This window comes from Thermobia domestica, chromosome 13, assembly GCF_964235325.1.
Source record: "Thermobia domestica chromosome 13, izTheDome1.hap1.1, whole genome shotgun sequence".
In the NCBI taxonomy this organism is placed as follows: domain Eukaryota; kingdom Metazoa; phylum Arthropoda; class Insecta; order Zygentoma; family Lepismatidae; genus Thermobia; species Thermobia domestica.
In genome coordinates this window covers 70,763,392-70,783,945 of record NC_137466.1, presented here as the reverse complement: position 1 = coordinate 70,783,945, position 20,554 = coordinate 70,763,392, and the positions used below count along the sequence as shown (strand labels likewise).

At 32.7% G+C, this 20,554-nt stretch overlaps 2 protein-coding genes across 3 annotated transcripts in view; both read left to right on the top strand.

The window, feature by feature from the left end:
• The window catches only part of LOC145669066 (secretory phospholipase A2 receptor-like), a 65,406-nt gene extending 56,535 nt beyond the window's left edge, over positions 1 to 8,871 (top strand). Inside the window, exon 12 of the mRNA XM_081737425.1 lies at positions 8,400 to 8,871. The gene's annotated coding sequence lies outside the window, so the exon portion shown is untranslated. The remainder of the gene's footprint in view (positions 1 to 8,399) is intronic.
• Positions 1 to 18,938, top strand: part of LOC145668225 (macrophage mannose receptor 1-like) — a 125,096-nt gene extending 106,158 nt beyond the window's left edge. For both annotated transcript variants that reach the window (XM_081735877.1, XM_081735878.1), the window contains exon 10: positions 16,454 to 18,938. In XM_081735877.1, the coding sequence (XP_081592003.1) occupies positions 16,454 to 16,523 (70 nt within the window). In that variant the 3' untranslated portion in view covers positions 16,524 to 18,938. The remainder of the gene's footprint in view (positions 1 to 16,453) is intronic.
• Positions 18,939 to 20,554: the final 1,616 nt, after the last annotated feature.

The following is a 20,554-nucleotide window of genomic DNA, read 5'->3' as shown; positions in this document are numbered from 1 at the left end:
CTCTTTAGGCAAAGTGTCAATAACTTATATCGAGAGGTGATACTGGGATGGGACCAACTTTGGACACCGTGGACCCATAAAGCGCATCGAAAAAAATAGGGGGGCCAGCCAGCCTTACTTATTTCCACATAATAATATAAAATTATGTTGTCGAAATACACACACGAGTTAGCTACTAATATTTCATATTCTTATTATTATTATTATCGACAGCGTCTTTTCATTACGTGTGCGTGTTTGACATGAAGCCAAAGAGAAGATCCATCATTCGTAGAAAGAATAATAGTCAGTTACTTTAACTGTGAACGACAGCGAAAAATACGAAAAGAGTGGACTACCTGTAGCGTAAAGAAGCAATATTTTCTCTCAAATGGATAAAAAATCAAGCAGAGATTGATTCGAACTCGCATGGACGGCGCGAAAAGCCAGTGCTTTGTCCACTTTTTTTTTTTTTAACTGACTCACTGAACGTGTTTCAGTAACTTACTTATTGCTAATTTTACTTGCTTCAGTCGTTTAACTTGCTTTTTCTAATAACTTATAACGACAGGGACACGAACACAGAAACATCGAGAACAGTTAAAAATCATAGATGCTCTCCCGCCGGGAATCGAACCCGGAACTCCATACACCAAAGGCGCACGTGCTAGCGACTAGACCAGCGGGAAGGGCACCACTCTCTCCCTGTGTCGTTAGGGATTACGACCACTGTCTTGCCAGCTATCACTTCTGTGGGTTGTATACTATGATCACATGTTTCTTCTCTGCTGGAAGAGTAAAACCTACATTCTATGTAATACATGAGGTATTTAGACCTACATGCTCTTCATATAATGTAATAAAAGGGTCATGCTGGGAATAAGAAAAAGAACATTCCTTGGACAAAACGGAAACTATTGGCATCAGAAATATTTATCTACGAGGCATGCGCAGTAGTATGTTTCAGAATAGTTACTGTTTTGTTCAGTAAACGAAGAAAGGGGTATAAAAAAGCAAATATGTAGCGTCAACGAGATCGACCAGATTTGACAGGGGCGGAAGCAGATGTATAGTAATACAACAACTTCGCTCAGTTGATACGAGCCGAGCCGGTTGATATCACTACCCGAGTTGGTCTTCTGCTTGGGCTCAAGAATTCGACCGTGCAGGTCTCAGCCTTAATTTTAAGAACTACAGTATATACTTATATTGGTGATTACGACATTTGAGGCTGTCTTGTGATAATAATAATAAAACTCTTGTCTTCTCGTTATCTAGACGAGACGAGATACACTAAAATTGCCCCTCGAGATGCACCAAAATTACGAGAGGAGACGCACCCTTGCCGTGAGCAACACTAAAAGTATCCCACATTACTGCCTACATTTCTCATGGCTTTCGGTTTCCAGTCTAATCAGTCCATTATTTCAAAACGAGTTAAAACGAGCTGAACGAGCGAGAGAGCCATTATAAAACTCGACTCAACTCGAAACTCGACCTCGAAAACAGCGCCTTGGCTTGGAACTCAACTCAAGAAAAATATCTTTGACTCGACTCGGATTGAACTCGAGTCGAGTCGAATTTTGGCTCGACTCCTGCTCATCCCTATTCGTATTTGTATTTTGTTTCCACTTCAACAATTTCTACTCTTTTTTTTCTTCGTTTACCTATTGTTTCTGGATTTCTCTGTCGGTGTCGTCCTTTATTAACACCATGCACTATTCTTATTCCCAGCTTGTGACCCGCTTCAATGTCTTATTCAGTTTAGGCTTTTCTCCTTACATTGACTTGACATGTGATTGATTTAATTCTCACTTTCCGCGCACGACCGATGAAAATGTTTTATTATTATTATTATTATTATTATTATTATTATTATTATTATTATTATTATTATTATTATTATTATTATTATTATTATTATTATTATTATACTATTGAACTTGCACGGCAAAATTACTGTATAATACGATATCATTTCAATAATTTTATTCCATTGTATGTTATTTAATTTATTAATGGGCACTAAATTGTCTCCAGATCAACGAATGAATTAACTACGGCATGCACTTTGGTGGAAATATCATTACATGAACATGTTTGGAACGAACCAATAATCTTATTGCAATGATATTTCCACCAAAGTGCATGCCGTAGTTAATTTATTCGTTGATCTGGAGACAATTTAGTGCCCATTAAGAAACTAAATAACATACAATGGAGTAAAATTACAGAAAAGATATCGTATTATACAGTAATTTCGCCGTGCAAGTTCAATAGTATAATAATAATAATAATAATAATAATAATAATAATAATAATAATAATAATAATAATAATAATAATAATAATAATAAAACATTTTCATCGGTCGTGCGCGGAAAGTGAGAATTAAATCAATCACATGTGAAGTCATTGTAAGAACAAAAGCCTAAACTGAATAAGACATTGAAGCGGGTCACAAGCTGGGAATAAGAATAGTGCACGGTGTAAATAAAGGACGACACCGAAAGAGAAATCCAGAAACAGCAGGTAAAAGGAGAAAAAAGAGTAGACATTGTTGAAGTGGAAACATAAAATACAAACACGAATAGGGATGAGCACAAGTCGAGCCAAAATTCAATTCGACTCGAGTACAATTTGAGTCGAGTCAAAGGTAATTTTCTTGAATTGAGTTCCGAGCCAAGTCGCTGTTTTCGAGGTCGAGTTTCGAGTTGAGTTGAGTTTGATAATGGCTCTCTCGCTCGTTCAGCTCGTTTTAACTCGTTTTGAAATATTGGCCTGATCAGACTGGAAAGCAAAAGCCATGAGAAATGTAAGCAGTAATGTGGAATACTTTTAGTGTTGCTCACGACAGAGGTGCGTGTCATCTCGTAATTTTAGTGCATCTCGTGGGGCAATTTTAGTGTATCACGTCTCGTCTAGATAACGAGAAGACAAGAGTTTATTATTATTATTATTATTATTACGAGACAGCCTTAAATGTCGTAATCACCAATATAAGTATATACTGTAGTTCTTAAAATCAAGGCTGAGATCTGCACGGTCGAATTCTTGAGCCCAAGCAGAAGACCAACTCGGGTAGTGATATCAACCGGCTCGGCTCGTATCAACTGAGCGAACAGATCGAGTCGGCTCGGTTGGGATGAGCCGATGACCCGAGCCGGCTTAGTTGGAACAAGCCATCGACTCAGCTCAATTGAGCCGATGGCTCGAGCTTTCTCGGTTGGAATGGGTCACCTACTCGGCTCATGTGAACCGGTTCGAGCCAGCTAAGTTGAAACTAGTTCATCGGCACGTTTCGACTCAGCTCAACTAAGCCGATGGCTCAAATCGGCTCGGTGTGGTGAGCTGTTGGCTCGGCTCACTTCTCGATTCGGTTCGATATTGAATGAGCTGTAAGCCGAGCCGCTCGAGCCGTTGAGAAGCCCAAACCCGGTCCCAGCTGTTTTGAATATGTTTGGATGAAGCCTATAACTTTTAACAATTTTTTGCTCGAGCCCGAATACTTGCCCCTTCGGAACTCAAACCCAGAACGTGACCGATGTCCTTGCCTCCTGAAAACTTCCAGACGACCGAGATCGACAGTCAATTAGCTTTTACTATTCAGATACAAACCGTATATCTTTTAAAGATTATACATGGAGTTGATATAATAATAATAATAATAATAATAATAATAATAATAATAATAATAATAATAATAGTTTTAAACTTGCCCTGAAATTTGGCAAAACTTACTTAAAAGTAGAGATTTCGGGAAAAGGGTTCCGTACCTTCAAGACACACCTCTGCAACTACCAACATTTTAAACTAGAACCTTTTATTGAAGTTTCATGTAGAAAGTATGTTTTGAGGAAAATAACTGTAATAAATATAACTGAATATCACGCGACAGTAAGGCATATAATAAACTAATTTTTAGAATATGCAGAGGTAAATATAAAAGCTTTGCTACAAAAATACCTACACAGAGCATAATTCAATGAGCTCTGAAATACAATGTAACGAAATAGCCTATGAGATTCAGTCTACAGAGCAATTGTTACTTAAAGAATGGACATACACTATTTCGAGAATCGAGACAAGACGGGAAATGTTTACGATACTTTTCGTCTCGTCTCGATTCTCATCTCCAAAGAGAGACGAAAATTTTGATTTAGCCCTGACCCGTCTCGAATGTAAAATGTTAATTCTCATGTTATTTTATTTGTTTTAGAAACGAGATGAGAAACTCCTCTTCTCGTGAGCAACATTAAACCAAACCGAAATATTCTTTCCAAAAGTCACGTTTCTCCTTGTAATGGTATGACCTGAGCGATAATTTAGCTTCTAGCTCTTAATCTTCTACGAGATAATAATAATTATTATTATTGCTATTATTATTCCTGAAGATTTGATAGTTCAAGTATTGAAACATCCGAGTATTCAAATATCTGAATATAATAAAACGTATATTATCGCTGATCAATCGCCATCAAAAATTCTAAAGTAAGAAAAAAAAACTGCAACGTGCATTCGCAGAAGCACCTTGACCACTGAACCGCGATCGCTACGCGGTAAACGATCCGTCTTTAGACTGGTTACGTTAGGTTTCTTTGTCTCGGCTTGCAAACTTGTATGTTATATTTTTCGATTCAAAATGTCTTTTGTATTTCTTTTATGAAGTCGGCAAAGTTTATATTAATAACTTGAGTTTTTCTTAAACCACTGGTTCACAAGTTCGTTCTTTCTCCACACGAAACTACAAATATGACAGATTGAATTCTCATACTCCCCATTTCTTTCAAAGCAGTCGCCATTACCTGGTCAAAGACTTATTTCCGCCACGATTCATATTAACCAAAATAAATTCATTTTTCGGGAGCGGAACTTTCACTTTCCGGATTTCGCAAAATTATGGAATTCAGTTATACTGCGGAATTCAGAAGAATTTCGGAACTCGGAAAGAATCCGGAATTTAGAAAATTCCGGAATTGAGAAAAACTCCGACTTTCGAAAAAATCCGGATTTTCCGAATTCCGGAATGTTAACGAAATCAGAAATTTCTAAATTCCGGATTTTTCCGAATTCCGAAATTATTACAAAATTGGAATTTTCCGAATACCGGAATTTGTCCGGCTTTACTTTCGGGAGTCCGAAAACTAATAATTCCGGAACAGGCTATCCCTAGTTTATACACAACCTTTCAGAACACTAAGCTAGTAGCTGTCTACAAACAAACAAGTAATGCAAAGCATGTTGTATACTGCAATACGTCATGTATTAAAATCCGACACCATGACCCTTTTATTACATTATATGAAGAGCATGTAGGTCTAAATACCTCATGTATTACATATAATGTAGGTTTTACTCTTCCAGCAAAGAAGAAACATGTGATCATAGTATACAACCCACAGAAGTGATAGCTGGCAATATAGTGGTCGTAATCCCTAACGACACAGGAAGTGAGCGATGCCATCGCCGCTGGTCTAGAGGCTAGCACGTGAGCCTTTGGTGTATGGAGTCCCGGGTTCGATTCTCGGCGGGAGAGCATCTATCATTTTTAACTGTTCTCGATGTTTCTGTGTTCGTGTCCCTGTCGTTGTAAGTTATTAGAAAAAGCAAGCTAAACGAGTGAAGCAAGTAAAATTAGCAATAAGTAAGTTACTGAAACGCGTTCGGTGAGTCAGTTAAAAAAATAGTAGACAAAGCACTGGCTTTTCGCGCCGTCCATGCGAGTTCGAATCAATCTCGGCTTGTTATTTTATCCATTTGAGAGAAAGTATTGTTTCTTTTCGCTACAGGATGGATTTTCTCTTTGGTTTCATGTCAAACATGCTCACGTAATGAAAAGACGCTGTAGATAATAATAATAATAATAATAATAATAATAATAATAATAATAATAATAATAATAATAATAATAATAATAATAATAATATAATAATAATAATAATAATAATAATAATAATAATAATAATAATAATAATAATATGAAATATTAGTAGCTAACTCGTGTGTGTACTTCGACAATATAATTTTATATTATTATGTGGAAATAAGTAAGGCTGGCTGGCGCCCGCCTCCCTAATTTTTTCGATACGCCTTATAGGTCCACGGTGTCCAACGTTGGTCCCATCCCAGTATCACCTCCTGTTTTCTCGATATAAGCTATCGACATTTTGCCTAAAGAGGGCTCTGCCGTGGCCCCATGAGTACTCATGACAATGACTCTTCGTTCATTTTGCATTGAAATCGCTTACTTTTCTGAGTACTATGAGTGCATACTGTCCAACGTTGGTCCCATCGCTCTACAGTTTCCCGTTCTCTCGATATAAATTGCTAATATTTTGTTTGTAAGGGAGATATGGCGTTACAATCATTACGTTTGAAGAAGAACTGAGGAAGATATTGCCTTGCCACAAACAACACCTATTATTATTATTATTATTATTATTATTATTATTATTATTATTATTATTATTATTATTATTATTATTGTTGTTGTTGTTGTTGTTGTTTTACTTACCACTGATGTTGCCTACCTTTATTTGCAATGCAATGTGTTACTAAAAAGCAAATCAAATAACACTCCTCGCAATTCAGGCTCCCGAACTCGAAATACATGAGTTCTCTGTGTTAGAGGAATGCACATTTATTATATTATTCTTTCAAATAACGCGTTACACAAGTTTCTTCACTTTCAATGTGTAATTTCATATCATCAGTAACAATCATCTTGTTCCAATAAGAAGATAACCCCCTCCTGCAAAAAAAAAAAAAAAAAAAAACCTGACCGTAGCGAAAGGGCGTGAACCTTCTTTAGGCGATTAATCGGGTCCAATATTTCAATAAGTTTCTGCACACAAATATTTCAGTAAAAGAGGAAAATTTATTCAAACTTTCTGAATACCTATTTATGGGCGAAATTTGGTTCCCTTGGAACTTTTTAAGAGTTTGAAGGGCCACCATTTTGAACATTTTCATCTGATTATTCTGGTTAACGAACTCATCAAGATATTTCAACAATTAATGTTTGTGCCAAGTTTCGTCTCGATCCGCTGAAAATTAGGGTGGTTATGGCATTCACAAATAGCGTTATATATATATACAAATAGATAGATAAATAGACACACAGAGGGAGAGAGGAAAAGTGTTTTTCTCCCTTCTCGCACCTGTGGTGCGTCAGAGCTAAACCGGGCCCCTTTGCAAAACGTATTGACCAACCTAACCTAAACACAAACCTCTTACTTGCTAACGTAGAAACGTGGTCGGGAGGTGTAAGGCATGTAGAAATTGTATTTTTAGTAACCATGAGTATGGTCGACTTCCATGTTTTTCCTTTTACTTTTTGCAGCTACTTCGGAACGTTCAATTTTTATTCTTTACTAATTGCAAATGGCGTTTACTTCAAAATATGAGGAATTTTGGTGGCATTTGTTCGGACATTCTTCTCTTTCAAAATTAAGAAGAGAATAAAAGCAATACGCAAAGACATAAAGTATTATCAGTAGTAAACATTACCAATAATAATTGCTACGAAAAACTAAATACGACCTCTTTTACCATCTCTCATGAGTTGTATGTATTATTAACAAAATTTTTTTAAATGTCCTCGCCGAGGATTCGAACTTGCATCCTTTGCACTTGTAAGCCAGCACCTTAACCACTACACCAAGATCATGGCATGTTGACCGTTTAGTTGTCGGCGTATTTGTTGTATTTGTGTTTTATGTTCCCACTTCGACAATTTTTACTCTTTTTTTGTAAGTTTAACAGCTGTTTCTGGCTTTCTCTTTCGGTGTCGTCCTTTATTTACACAATGCACTATTCGTATTCACAGCTTGTGCCCCTCTGCAATGTCTTATTCAGATTAAGCTTTTCTTTTTGCCCCTCAGTAAACATTTGATTGATTTAATTCTCATACTCTCCACGGATGGAGCGCAGGAATGCCAGACTCGAAAAATAGGTGTACATTTACTTTCCTGACAGATCATACAGTTTATTCCAATCGTATCCTTAAAGCAGGCTCTCTTTAGAAAATGTGAAAAAATATTTGCGTTTTATAAAGGTGTGATTATTATTATTATGCTTTGTGCTTTGTTTAATTAGTGGACAAAATTATCTTCAGTTAACAATCAAATTATGATGCAACTTATAGTTAATACTAGAGAACTTAAATGATACTAACATACTATTTTGAATAGTGTGTTAGTAAACTATATAAAAATTATGTTTTTGGTATGAATAAATGTCAGCATTGTTCATGTAAATTATCAATATAGAAAGACTAAAATCAAGAAAAAGAAAAAATATGAACCAATGATTCTTTAGTTTAATATTCAACTCTCAAAATACGAGTGTCTTTTGTATTTAATACCAGCGATTGAAAATTATTGAAGTACCAATGAACCCCTTCGTTTCTTTCTTTGTAGTGGTACAAACATAATACAAGAAGGTTACTTCAGCACTCAGCAAGAGCAGAAACGTATGCAGAGCATGAATGATATTCGGCAATTAGCTCGTAACAATACACAGTCACTGCAAAATGATCGAATAAAGCTATGTAGAAAATGTGTTAAGAGGGACATGATTCACTTTGTTCTATTATAGTTCAGTGTGAAATGTCTGGAAGACAACATTAAACAATATTAATACTTTAAAAATTAAGAATCATTTAACATATTATAACAATCAATTACTTGAAGTACCCAGTGCACGTAACTTCGATAAAGTATAGTAAATCAAGGGTAACAGTATAGTAAATCAGTTACATGTATTTTGTATTATAATATATAGCATTGCCGAATGTTATTGAAGTATCGCAAAAGTTTGTAGTATTGTTCAAGAACCGTGCGTCTGTAAATTTGAAAATATAATTAAAGAAATTTGAAACTTTCTGTTTTACACTTTTTATGGTAGTACTGGGATGTTAGATTGCTTATTTTTACGTATCAACAAAATACGTTTACGCGTGAACACATAGTTATTTGGTAGCTAGTGATAATTTTGAAGATGTAGAAACCATCTACTAGTAATAATAGCTGCATATATATATATATATATATATATATATATATATATATATATATATATATATATATACAGGGTGGAACGAAACGTCCCTTGCAATAGGCCAACTTTATTGTAAGTGCAGATACGAAAAAAGTGCAAAGAGAGTAAAGTTGCTGGAAATGACAGATTTTCAATCTAAAGTGAAGGCATTTTTCAAATTGGATCTGCAATTTTGGCTCTACACTGGTAGTCACCCCGATGGTAACTAAAAAAATGTTATCCGTCATAGTGTTACAATAGATGCATTAGTGCACGCAATAGTTGAACGTAAAGAAAGAAAAATTAAGACGTAGGGAAGAAACAAGAATACTACACATCTCGGTTGCAATCATAAGCATTGTTAGGTGCAGAGGTGGGCGGATGAAGGGGGATAAGTTCGAAATGAATTGAAAGTTTGTTCTGAAAATCGTTTAAGATGTGAAATATATAATAGAGTTAAACTACATCTGATACTGTTGCTTACAAAGTTTACAAAAGAGTCTTAACATGCTACTGGGAATAAATTTACATACCTCATGAACGCACAGTACAATGCGTCATAACTCAACACCCCCAGTCACTACTGCAGCAGATTTCAAGTTGGTTTCCTTCCTGCTGTTAGCGCAGGTGGATATAGTGTCGTACACTACCATACATAGATCGCAGTTTTTCATGTGTTATTTCTCTACACACGTGCCTGATACTCTCCTTCAGGTGATCCACGGTTCTGGATCTGATTCGATACACAGCTGACTTTAGATACTGCCACAAATAAAAGTCTACTGGTGTTGAGCAAGGTGACCTGGATAGCCATTTCACAGGAGCCCTGCGACTATTCATTCACCAGGAAGCACCTCGTTTAACCATGTTCATACTCCACGGCCGTAATTAAGCTGTGTTCCATCGTGCTGAAAATAAAATAAGCTTTTCAGTATAGCTGCAGTGTGGTATCCAGATGATGTAAATGTTGATCTGATGTTATCCTGTCAGGCAGGAAAATTGGGTCTAATAAAACACTGCCGTGTGTCTTACACCACACATTCACTCCAGAATTAGTTTGATGGTGAGCTTCCACAACTACATGAGGGCTACAAATATGTCAGCACATAGGAAGTTGCATTTCATGGTCGTCTACAACGGGGCCTTTCCTTCATGCTGCATATGGCTTTGAATCTTGCCATTAGTATTGAAATGTGTTGGTGTAACGGTGCTTCCTGATTTGGATCACACCTCTGATACTCTGCTGCAGCATCCCGTTCACTCATTCCAGCTGCATGAAAGAACACTATTTCAGCGTTTTCTTACATTCAGTACATTTCACTTCCTTGAAACAGAAACAAAATAATGACCACTGATGGAGGTGAAAGTGTTCCTCTTGCGAAGTTCCATATCATGATGGGATGGTGAGAGTGATGCTGCTATAGTGCTGCACACTTTTTTCACTTTTGCCATATTGGTGGTGGATGGTAAACACGAAGTCGAAACCCCCTTTTCTTCCCCAGGTATTCATATTATCTTAAGGCTGAGTAAAACCAGAGCCTCTGGGTGCGGATACAACTTAAAGTTTTCCCGGTTTTGATCTCTCCAGATGCCAAATTCAGATCCTCTGCGTTGCAGTCAAATGCTATACTACCTTGGCCATCAAGGTCAATGCCTACAAAATTTTTATTCTTGAGCATGTTACAATAGTGAAGATGTGGCGCGATAATTATTTTAAGCGTATCAGACACAAACTCAGGCGATTCCTGCAGAAATGGTTAGAACGTGACATTTTTTACTCTTGACCGGAAGTGACTTCCTGAGATCAGCGGTATAACATTTGACTGACAAGCATACTTTCGAAAATTGTATGTCTCTATCAATCATCGTTCTCAAGGTAGCATAGGTGTGACAGACATGAGAGATATGACAGACAAATAGACAGACAGGACAATAACAATGGCGTCCTGTCGGGACCGCTAATAAAAAGAACATGAACTCTAGCAAGGGAAGGTAATAGTTACAGTAATACGGAGCAATAGTTGTATTTTTTCATATCACAGATACTTTTATCAAACCAATTTGCAACTTTTTATAAATTTTCATCCCGAGTTACATCCCACTATGCTAATGATCGCAACCGAGATGTGTAGTATTCTTATTTCTTTCCTACCGTATTATTTTTGCTTTATTTTTCGTTCAATAATTGCGTGAATTAATGAGTATATTGTAACATTGTGACTGGCAACGTTGTTTTCTTCAATTATCATAGAGGCGACTACCAGTGCAAATTGCAGACTCGATTTCAAAAATTCCAGCACATTAGATTGGAAACCTATCATTTCCAGCAACTTTGTATTATTCACATTTTTTTCGCATCTGCAGTTATAACAAAGTTGGCTTAAAACAAGGGAATTTTGTTACACCATACATATCTCTCGTTGCGTTTAGAATATCGCTCAATTACAATTTGGCATGTGTAGCATATGTCTTTGAATCTAAGACTTGCACAAGTAACTCAACGTTTCCAATCTATGTCGAAGTCTGGTATTTCCAAAATGTTTAGTGCTGATAATATTAAAAAATTGAAGGCAGTCAATAAGGAGACAAAAATACTGGTTAAAGATAATTCTTTTAGAGATATTTACAAAAAGTGACAGAGGTAACTTCGGTAATAATACACTTGACTCTCTCCCATTCGCAAATTATTTATATAGCAGAGACATCTAATCAAATAGTCCCATAGGACTTGGACCAGCCAAATAACTTACTATATTAACAAAATTGTATCTTACTTTTCTTACCTTACTCAAGTAATTTGTGCTATGAGAGGCGAAACTATTCACCAACTTTCATGTTCTTTTGTTAATGTATAAAAGTAGGAGATAAGATGTTTGTTTTATCCAGTATTGCCCTCTGTTATTAATAGTTGAGTAACTATTAATAATGTGGAAGATGTAAATATTATTTAAAACAAAAATAATATTTTAGTAACATTGGAAATATTATGAAAATGTAGTTACATAATCCATAAACATAGAGATTTTTGAGAAACGCAAATCTTTAATAAAAAGTTGTTGATTCTTATCACATATAGATTAATGTCTATTACTTCTTAGCTCTGTTAGTTTTTTACATTTTTGCAAATGTTTTACTCTATGTTTTAATGTTTCTTTTAGTATTCGAAAATTTAATTTGGACTTTGTTTCTGTTATGTTGTGCAGTTCATATTTAAATTTAGAACAAGTATTGATTGTATCTGCATATATTAGATAATATTTTATCACAATATTTTTTTAGAAAGAGGATAAAATTTATATCTTGGATGGCTTTTCATTGTGATATTGGATTGTTTTCTAAGTTGAAAATTTCCTCATATATATTAAAATTAATTATTATCACATTTTCGTTTATGTTTAATCATTTTATCTATATTTTACCTACAATATATTCATCATGAAATAATATTCTAAAAATAAAAAGTATTGAGATAGTTTTTGTTCCATGAATTGCCAAATAAACACATTACGAATAACAATACGATCATTTGGTACTGTTGCGTAACATGTTAAAAATTACAAACCACGAATTACTCTTTGAATAGAAAAATAAAACGTATTATTATTAGCCTTAGTTTTAATGAAACATTATTTATCTAGGTACATATTTTGGATCATAATTCAAAGCTGCATGCAAAGGGAATAGTCTACGAAGAATTAGTGGTGACAATACCAATGACTCTTGGTCATTAATACTACAAACTTCCTAGTGCTTTATTTTGATATGGAGAGAAGTTTAGACAAAAAGTTTCCTTTTATGTTATTTTCATAATGGAAAGTTTATATATGATATCTTTTTAAATGGAGACTTTGTTATCTTTGACTACGAAAATAGTAATATAGCTACACTTTAGTTAGCTACATATTGTATTTCATATCTCATTAATACGTTACGTTATTTCAAACAACAGATGGTAATGAATTAATATTTAGGTCTTTATTTATTATATTGATGCAATAAGTTTGAATGTTTGCAGAAATATATTTGAAGAAAACGGAAATCAACTTACTCTTAAATTAAATTGCAAACAAACAAAATTCTAATAAGAGATATAAATACTATCATGTACCTTTGTGATAAAAACAATCTCGTATGAAAGGGACTAATTGAACGGAACAAATTGGATTAAAATATATCGTGGTAAAATCATGATTATTAAAAATACCAAGTTATTCCAGTAGTATGATAACACTATTTCAATATAAAATATCACTACTGGAATGTAAAGAAATACTGAAATAAGGTTTTGCAACTATGTATTTTCTGGGTTCCAACTTTAATACAAAGTTATATACTAGTTTTCAATCGAGTAAAAGAGAAGTATTTTAGGAAAAATAATAAAGGTAATATTTTAGGAATTTTTTAAAGCGTTACCATATTTAAAAACTTCCATTTCCTCCCACTTTCTTCATTTCACCATTTCATTCATTTCTCATCATCATCTTCTTTAGTATAGCCGGCATAACCGTAGAACGTAAAACTAAAACATTTCATTTCATATTTAAAAACTGTAAAATCGGCAAGTTGATAACATTTTATATTTAGACATATTTTCGGAGATATACGATATCATAGAAGTTCTAAACAGTATGTTGTTATATATTAAGTAGTTATACTAAGAAACCTTCCATTACTGCTTGCTTAATTTGCATAAATGAAATTACAAAGTATAATATATAGTTACTGATTTTGAATATGAAGTTGTAAATATTGTAATATATATTTCCTTTTTGAACTTTGGAAATATTTACAAAGATTCTGAATATATAACGTAGGAATAGTGACACATTAGGTTAAATCGGTTAATATTATTACCTAATTTTTGTACAATTTTTGGTTTTTCGAACATGTCACAACAAACACACTTCCCTCTTAAAGCGCGAGTGATACAAACGGACTTGTACCAAATTCAAATTTCATTTATTAATTGTAAATGGAAACAAATATAATTATATATCATACTTTTATAATATGTGTAACACTTCTGGTAATTCGTAAAAGCATTAGCATTAGAATTCTTCTTATATACAATGGCGCCTAGTTCTTTATTTTTAAAAATTATTAAAAGAAAAGATATTTGCAAATATATTTAAAGATAATTAAAATAGTTTAGGCGCTACAATAAATTTTAATTGTAGTAATTAATATGATAGGTATTAGAAACTAATCAATTTATGGAAATTGAAATTAATGTTCGTTGACAAATGTTCACGCACTTTTGGCAAAGATGAAACATTCATTGATCATTCCTACGACTTGCATAGTAAATATCTTATTCGAGGTATTAATAATTGTTGTAATAAATTTATACCATATGGCGAATTTTCTCATCACTAATATAATATTTTCTCATTGTATCACTAAAATTATTATTTTATTAACTTTCTTCCACTTAGAGTATTATCATCTTTGGAAACCGTTCTATGTTACAGTTATAGATTACGCCATTTATTATTCTAGTAAATACAACACTGTACGTGTTTGTATTGACAACTGTTTGATACCTAAAACTATATTAACCCCTTGAGTTCCAGTGACATTCATGTGGATGCCATAAAGTACTCCATTGCAAAATATCTACGGGGATGTCATGAAAATGTATCCTTTATTAAGGATTGTATTAATCCCGGAGGTCATGAAATTTTTTTAGCAAATGCAAGGAAGAAGTTAGTTCTACTGTTTCCCTTCAGATAATAGTACCTTACTCATCTCCTGATAGTGTTGTCAACATGAAGCAGCATAAAATCCCTTCAGAACATAAAAAATTTCCTTTTCCAGTTCAAATGTTCAACAATGCAAATATTTTTTATCAGTAATGTGAATGCTCTCCTCGCTCATGCGTGCATGTGTGCATGGGTATTGTGTGTGCATTCTAGCGCAGTGTGGCTTTGTGTGGATGGGTATAATTCATCCAAAAAGGTGTGTGTATGTGTGTGTGTGTGTGAGCAAGTGCGTGTAATTGTACAAACAATGATATTCAGTGAACTTTATAAATAATTATGTTCTATATAACGGTTTAGACAGTCTTTTTAACAGTAAATGAAAACATGATATTACAGTACACACACATAGGAAAATGAACCGGGGAACGCAAGGGGTTAAAATGTTATTAGTCATGTTAATTCTTACTTTATTACTTTATTGTTCTCCCATTGTTGTTAAGTAGATTTATTAATTTCTGTTAATAGATAAAAACAAACGCAAACCAATCTATATGCATTGAAAAGCCATCCAATATCTCTTTCTACGATGATACTACAACATTAAAAGAACTGAGTTTTCTGATGACTAATTTTAACCTGATTTTAAAGTGTGAATAATCGCAATCTATCTTAACTGTTAGATTGGAAGTACTGTGATCAAACGGTAGAAAACTAAGGCATTTAAACGTGAGTAAACTCAGTCCATTATTGTGTATTTCAAAGAACATTGTTCAATGTTTTGATCTCATATATTCTTGTGTTGAGTTAAATTTAATCTCACCTATATTAAGAAATTTCGTAGTTTATAGTATTATTAACTATGTGGAAGCAATTTATAAATACATATATACATGTATGTGAAATGTTTATAATTTGAAGTATTGAGTTTACCTTGTACATATGTTGTATAAATATCAAAATAAAGCCTAAGAAGTTTTGTGTTTTGTTATTGAATACCTCGTTAATTCCTTTGTTACCTGTCTCCGTAAAAAGACTAAGTTCATTGAAAGTAATTTAAGAGCAAATTCTTATAAATGAAAATTCTTATAATAATTTACATTTTATATGTATTACACTTGAATGTAGTTTCAGTACAATTTGTTGCATATTCGTATGTAATTGCACTAAATTATTTTACAGATCAATGCCACAGAAAATTTATTATCAAAGACTAATTAATTATATATTCATAGGGTTGTTTTATAACAATGTATTTTAATCTAAATAACCTCATGCAGCTTATGAATTAGGTCCAAATTTATGCATCTAAAATTTAAATTATTAGTTTTCTCTCTCTCTCTCTCAATATATATATCACTACTGTCCTAATTTACAGTGGAATATTTTGCTTGGATTTTACTAAATTTATATTTCTACTTATTCTAAAACTGCTCCTCGCTAACTCTGAACTTAGACAAATATTTTCAAAGCATATCAAATTACTTATTCATGAGACGCCAAGTTCTCGAAACATGTTAAATTGTTGGATTTGAGTTTGATATATAAATTCTTGAATATACAAATTTTTAAAGATCAATAGGTAAACACAAAACTACTTTCTGTCTACTTTAGAATAAAAATTATAAAGAATTTTTGTGTATACTTATGAAACTAAAACTTTGAGCGTTTACAATAGAAACTAAATCACTATCATCGAATAAAACCTTTATTAATATAATTTCTCTTTATTTCAGTGCCCGGAATTTAACAGAAGGAAGAATGTTAGGACTTTTCACAAAACTACTCTCAAAACTTGAGAATTAATTTGAACCTGAATCTGTTTCTTACCGTAACTTTTGTGTACTGTACTTGTGTAAATTGAAAAGAAATAACAACTTCAAGAAATTATTTAATAGGTGTTTTTTAATTGGAAAAAAGGAAGGAAGAGTGAAATTGGTGCTAGAAAAAGTTAAATAAATGTTTTCATAAACCACTTCAATACTTTTAGAAATATGATATCACATTGTTTCCTACTGTGAACTGTGAGCATACAATAAACTGAAATTTTCATACCGGAATAGTTTACAGAAAACATGTTTTTAAAAACCTTATTTTAGAGAGTGAAATTGATGGATGACAATGAAATTGAGTTCATTATGTTTTAACAACTAAATGTTTTCTCTTCTGTTGTAATTTGAATACCGTAATAGATTTTTGTTCATTTTCCGTATAATTTTATAAACTTAAAAATAATTAATAGTGTTAGAATTGGTTAATAAAACTGACTTTAACAGGAAAAATGATATTGAACTTTAAAATTATTGCTGATATTACTTTCACTAAGACAGAAACACTTGATCAACCTATTGGATCTGTGCATAGTGGGCCTCTGGAGACTAAGTTAGGCCTTAGTAGACCTGTGGAGAGACTGAAAAGCAAACATTATATCGATAAAGTTTGAAGTCATTCTCTAGTTCTAATAATTTTCAAATCAAATTTCAGAATGTTATCATTTCTTTGAACACGTTATATATTTCAAGTGATGCAATAAAGTAATTACAAATATTGATATATAATATCTTCTAGACTCGAATGTTGAAGTAAATTCAAAATGTATCAATAATTTAATTCTAAAATTATATAGACTCATTTATCCAAGTTTACTTCTCCATTTTCTTAGTATTCGCATAATTCTTATGTTTGCAACATCCAATAACTTATCACATTAATTATTACATGTATTTAAACTAATTCTTATAATTTTCGAAACCACTGTATTTAAATTTGTTCCATAACTCGACTTGTTCCATCTTAATTCTCTTGTTTCACGGAATATATATCTTGTGTCAACGTAAATCCACGTGCAACATTTTTTAGCACATTTTACCCCAGCAATATTTATAATGAAACTGACATAATACACTTCTACATTTTAAAGTAAATAAACATCCTATCTTATAAATTACATATTAAATTGAAAAAACATTACATTACTGCTGAAGATTTTGATATGAAATAAAATGAAATGTAAAACTGTTTGTTTCGGGATATAGTATTTTAAAACCGAAAAGTATTTTCCATCCGTTTTTGAGAACTTCGTACCGGTAATTTTATATGTTGCTTAAAGTTAATTGAGGACTTTACTAAATTGCAATTTGGTTTATGTATTTGATTCAGAAAAAAGATAAAAAGTACATCAAGGAAAATTTGAGTTTCATATTTTACTTCTGTGATTAATACTAATTTTCCATTAGAGTAATTAATTTAAGGCTAAGATATTTTAATTTTATTTATACAAGGTAGTTAAATATTACTTAAAAAGATCCCTTGATATAAAAACAAAATATAGTGGAAATATTTTGCTATGTTCCTTCATTTTTTACATGCTGGAAATAGTAACAATATTTTATTAATCTGATATGTCTAATATTAACATATAGTGTCTCTTTAACTTCATGATAATAGATGAATAGAGTGAATCATGATTGTTGTAGAATGTAACAAATTTTAAATAAAAAAAATTCAATAAAAATTAAATAACCAAGCTTAAGAGTTATTGAAAAGGTGATTCTTTTTAGTTAAAAATATGAAAGTTTCTTACATTACCAAATTACGATTAAGAAAATGATATAATTCACAAGGAAAAATGTTAGTACCATGGAACTTGTTCTTTTTAATATTACAAAGACCTAAAGTATCGTATATATTAACAATAAAGAGTCTCATTCACAGTATTTAATGCATAAACAGTTAAAACACTTATTCACTTATAGTATGACAATGGTTGTCCTTTTTCTAATCTGAATTTCATATAAATTAGCGTCTCACATAAATCTTTTAAGATGTAAATACATCATTTAAATTAGCAGAATTTTTATTCTTGAAAGGTTTTAACATATTTTGTGTTAAATTATATTGAATCTAGAAGATATAAAATTCCAAATTCTAAATCAATCCGTATATGTGTAGTTGATAGATCTGTATGGTGAATTTTTAACTTGTCTTAAAATTGATACCAAGTGAAAAAAAGAAATGTATGTATCTGGTGTGTCTGGGATTATTATTATTTTGTTAATTAGACAAAATATCCATACTATCTAATTAATGACTCACTTCAACATATTTCTTCACAACATTAATTTGAATCATGAGTACAGTGCTCTGAGAAGCTCCGCAGAGAAACAGTTATACTTGTAACACTGTCTATATTTATATAATAAAAAGTTATTCTTTCTTTCATATGGTTCACAATTATTCCTGAAATTTACTAAACGAATAAGATTAATGTGTGTTATAAAGTGCAGGTGAGTTTATGAAGTGTCGAAAATACTAATATTTTCATAAAACTGAGCTAGATCTGGCAAGCTTTAACTTGATTAAAGAAATATATGTAATCTGAAACATAGTTTGCGTCACCCCAATAACTCTATCTCAGAGGATGCCACAAATTATTCACTTATGATTAATATATTATATAGTATAGTCTTCTCAGTATGTACAAAATTATTATTGAAAGAAAAATGCACTGGAATTACTTTGTAATTTAATATTAATCTGTTGAAAGTAATCCACGAATGCATATTTAGGTGAGAACTATCTTGGTGCTAAATGGATAACACTGTTGCCTCTGTTTAGGAAGATTCAGGTTCAGTGTTTGGTTAAAACTTACTTGTGCCTTACCTTTTGTTCTTATCGGAGATCATAAACTTGGTGCTAAATAGGACAAACAAATAAAAAAGTAACACAGTTGAAATCGAGATATTGGGTTCATAATTTCTTTCACATTTTAGGTTAATACATACTTGGAATTCTTATATTCAGCGATTAGGTATAATTTAAAATTCATTTTGTTCAGATTGTGGTCACAGCTTAATATGGCAGTCAGAAATATTGTTTCGGAAACGCAATCTGAAATCTAATGGAAGACGTAGTTCATCAATCATCTTACTATCTTACATCATATTAGATCCTTAGCATCGATAAGAACTTTAAAAATCCCAAGCATTTGTTTGCTCAATTTCTGTAAGTATTATACATCGGGATGAAAGTGCTTTTCGGAGGGGCGACACACAAACACCTGGCGTTGGGAAACGAAAAGTTGAAATTGAGATTCGCCGGTGCAGAGTATCTTCTTCTATTGTTAATCACTTCAATATTTATATTATGTCACAATAGAATTGTTTTTCAATATTTCCATCTGGAAGAAGTTTCTTTGCTCCAATCGCACCCCCAAGACCATAAACCTACAATTTTCAGAACACAGTCTAATCTGATACCGACTAGAAACGGCTCTTCCGTAGTTCCGTTGCTATTACTGGAGCGGTTAACGCCTTTTATGTGAATATAGTTCTAATGAACTTGTTCTTACTAAAATATATTTATCGACAACCAGTTTGTTTTCGTGCAAACTTTACACTAATTTGTGTCTGTCCTCAAAGGGTCTGACTGATATCTGAAACCACTGAACGATTTTTGGCGTACGGTAGTCCTCTTCTCTCAAAATAATAACTTGAACACGTAATTCAACACTTAGTTCGTAGTTTTCCTTCCCCATGTAATAGTACTTGTACGTTCTTTACACTAATATATTCCTAGTCCTCCTCCAATCTCCTGGAATACTTTCGAACTCAGTTTTATCTATATAAGACAGTAGTACTGACACCTCGCATATCTAGTCGAGTCAGCAAAAATGGAGAAGTGTCCAACTCCGTCCTAATTTTGCAGGTCAAACTCAAGGGTAAATTTTGACGGAAGAGCCTTGGCCCAGAGTCTTGGTACAGGTTTAATTCCACTTAAAGTTTGCCCTTTGATTTTTTGTTTCCTTGGATGGGTATAAAATTCCCTTAAAAATCAAT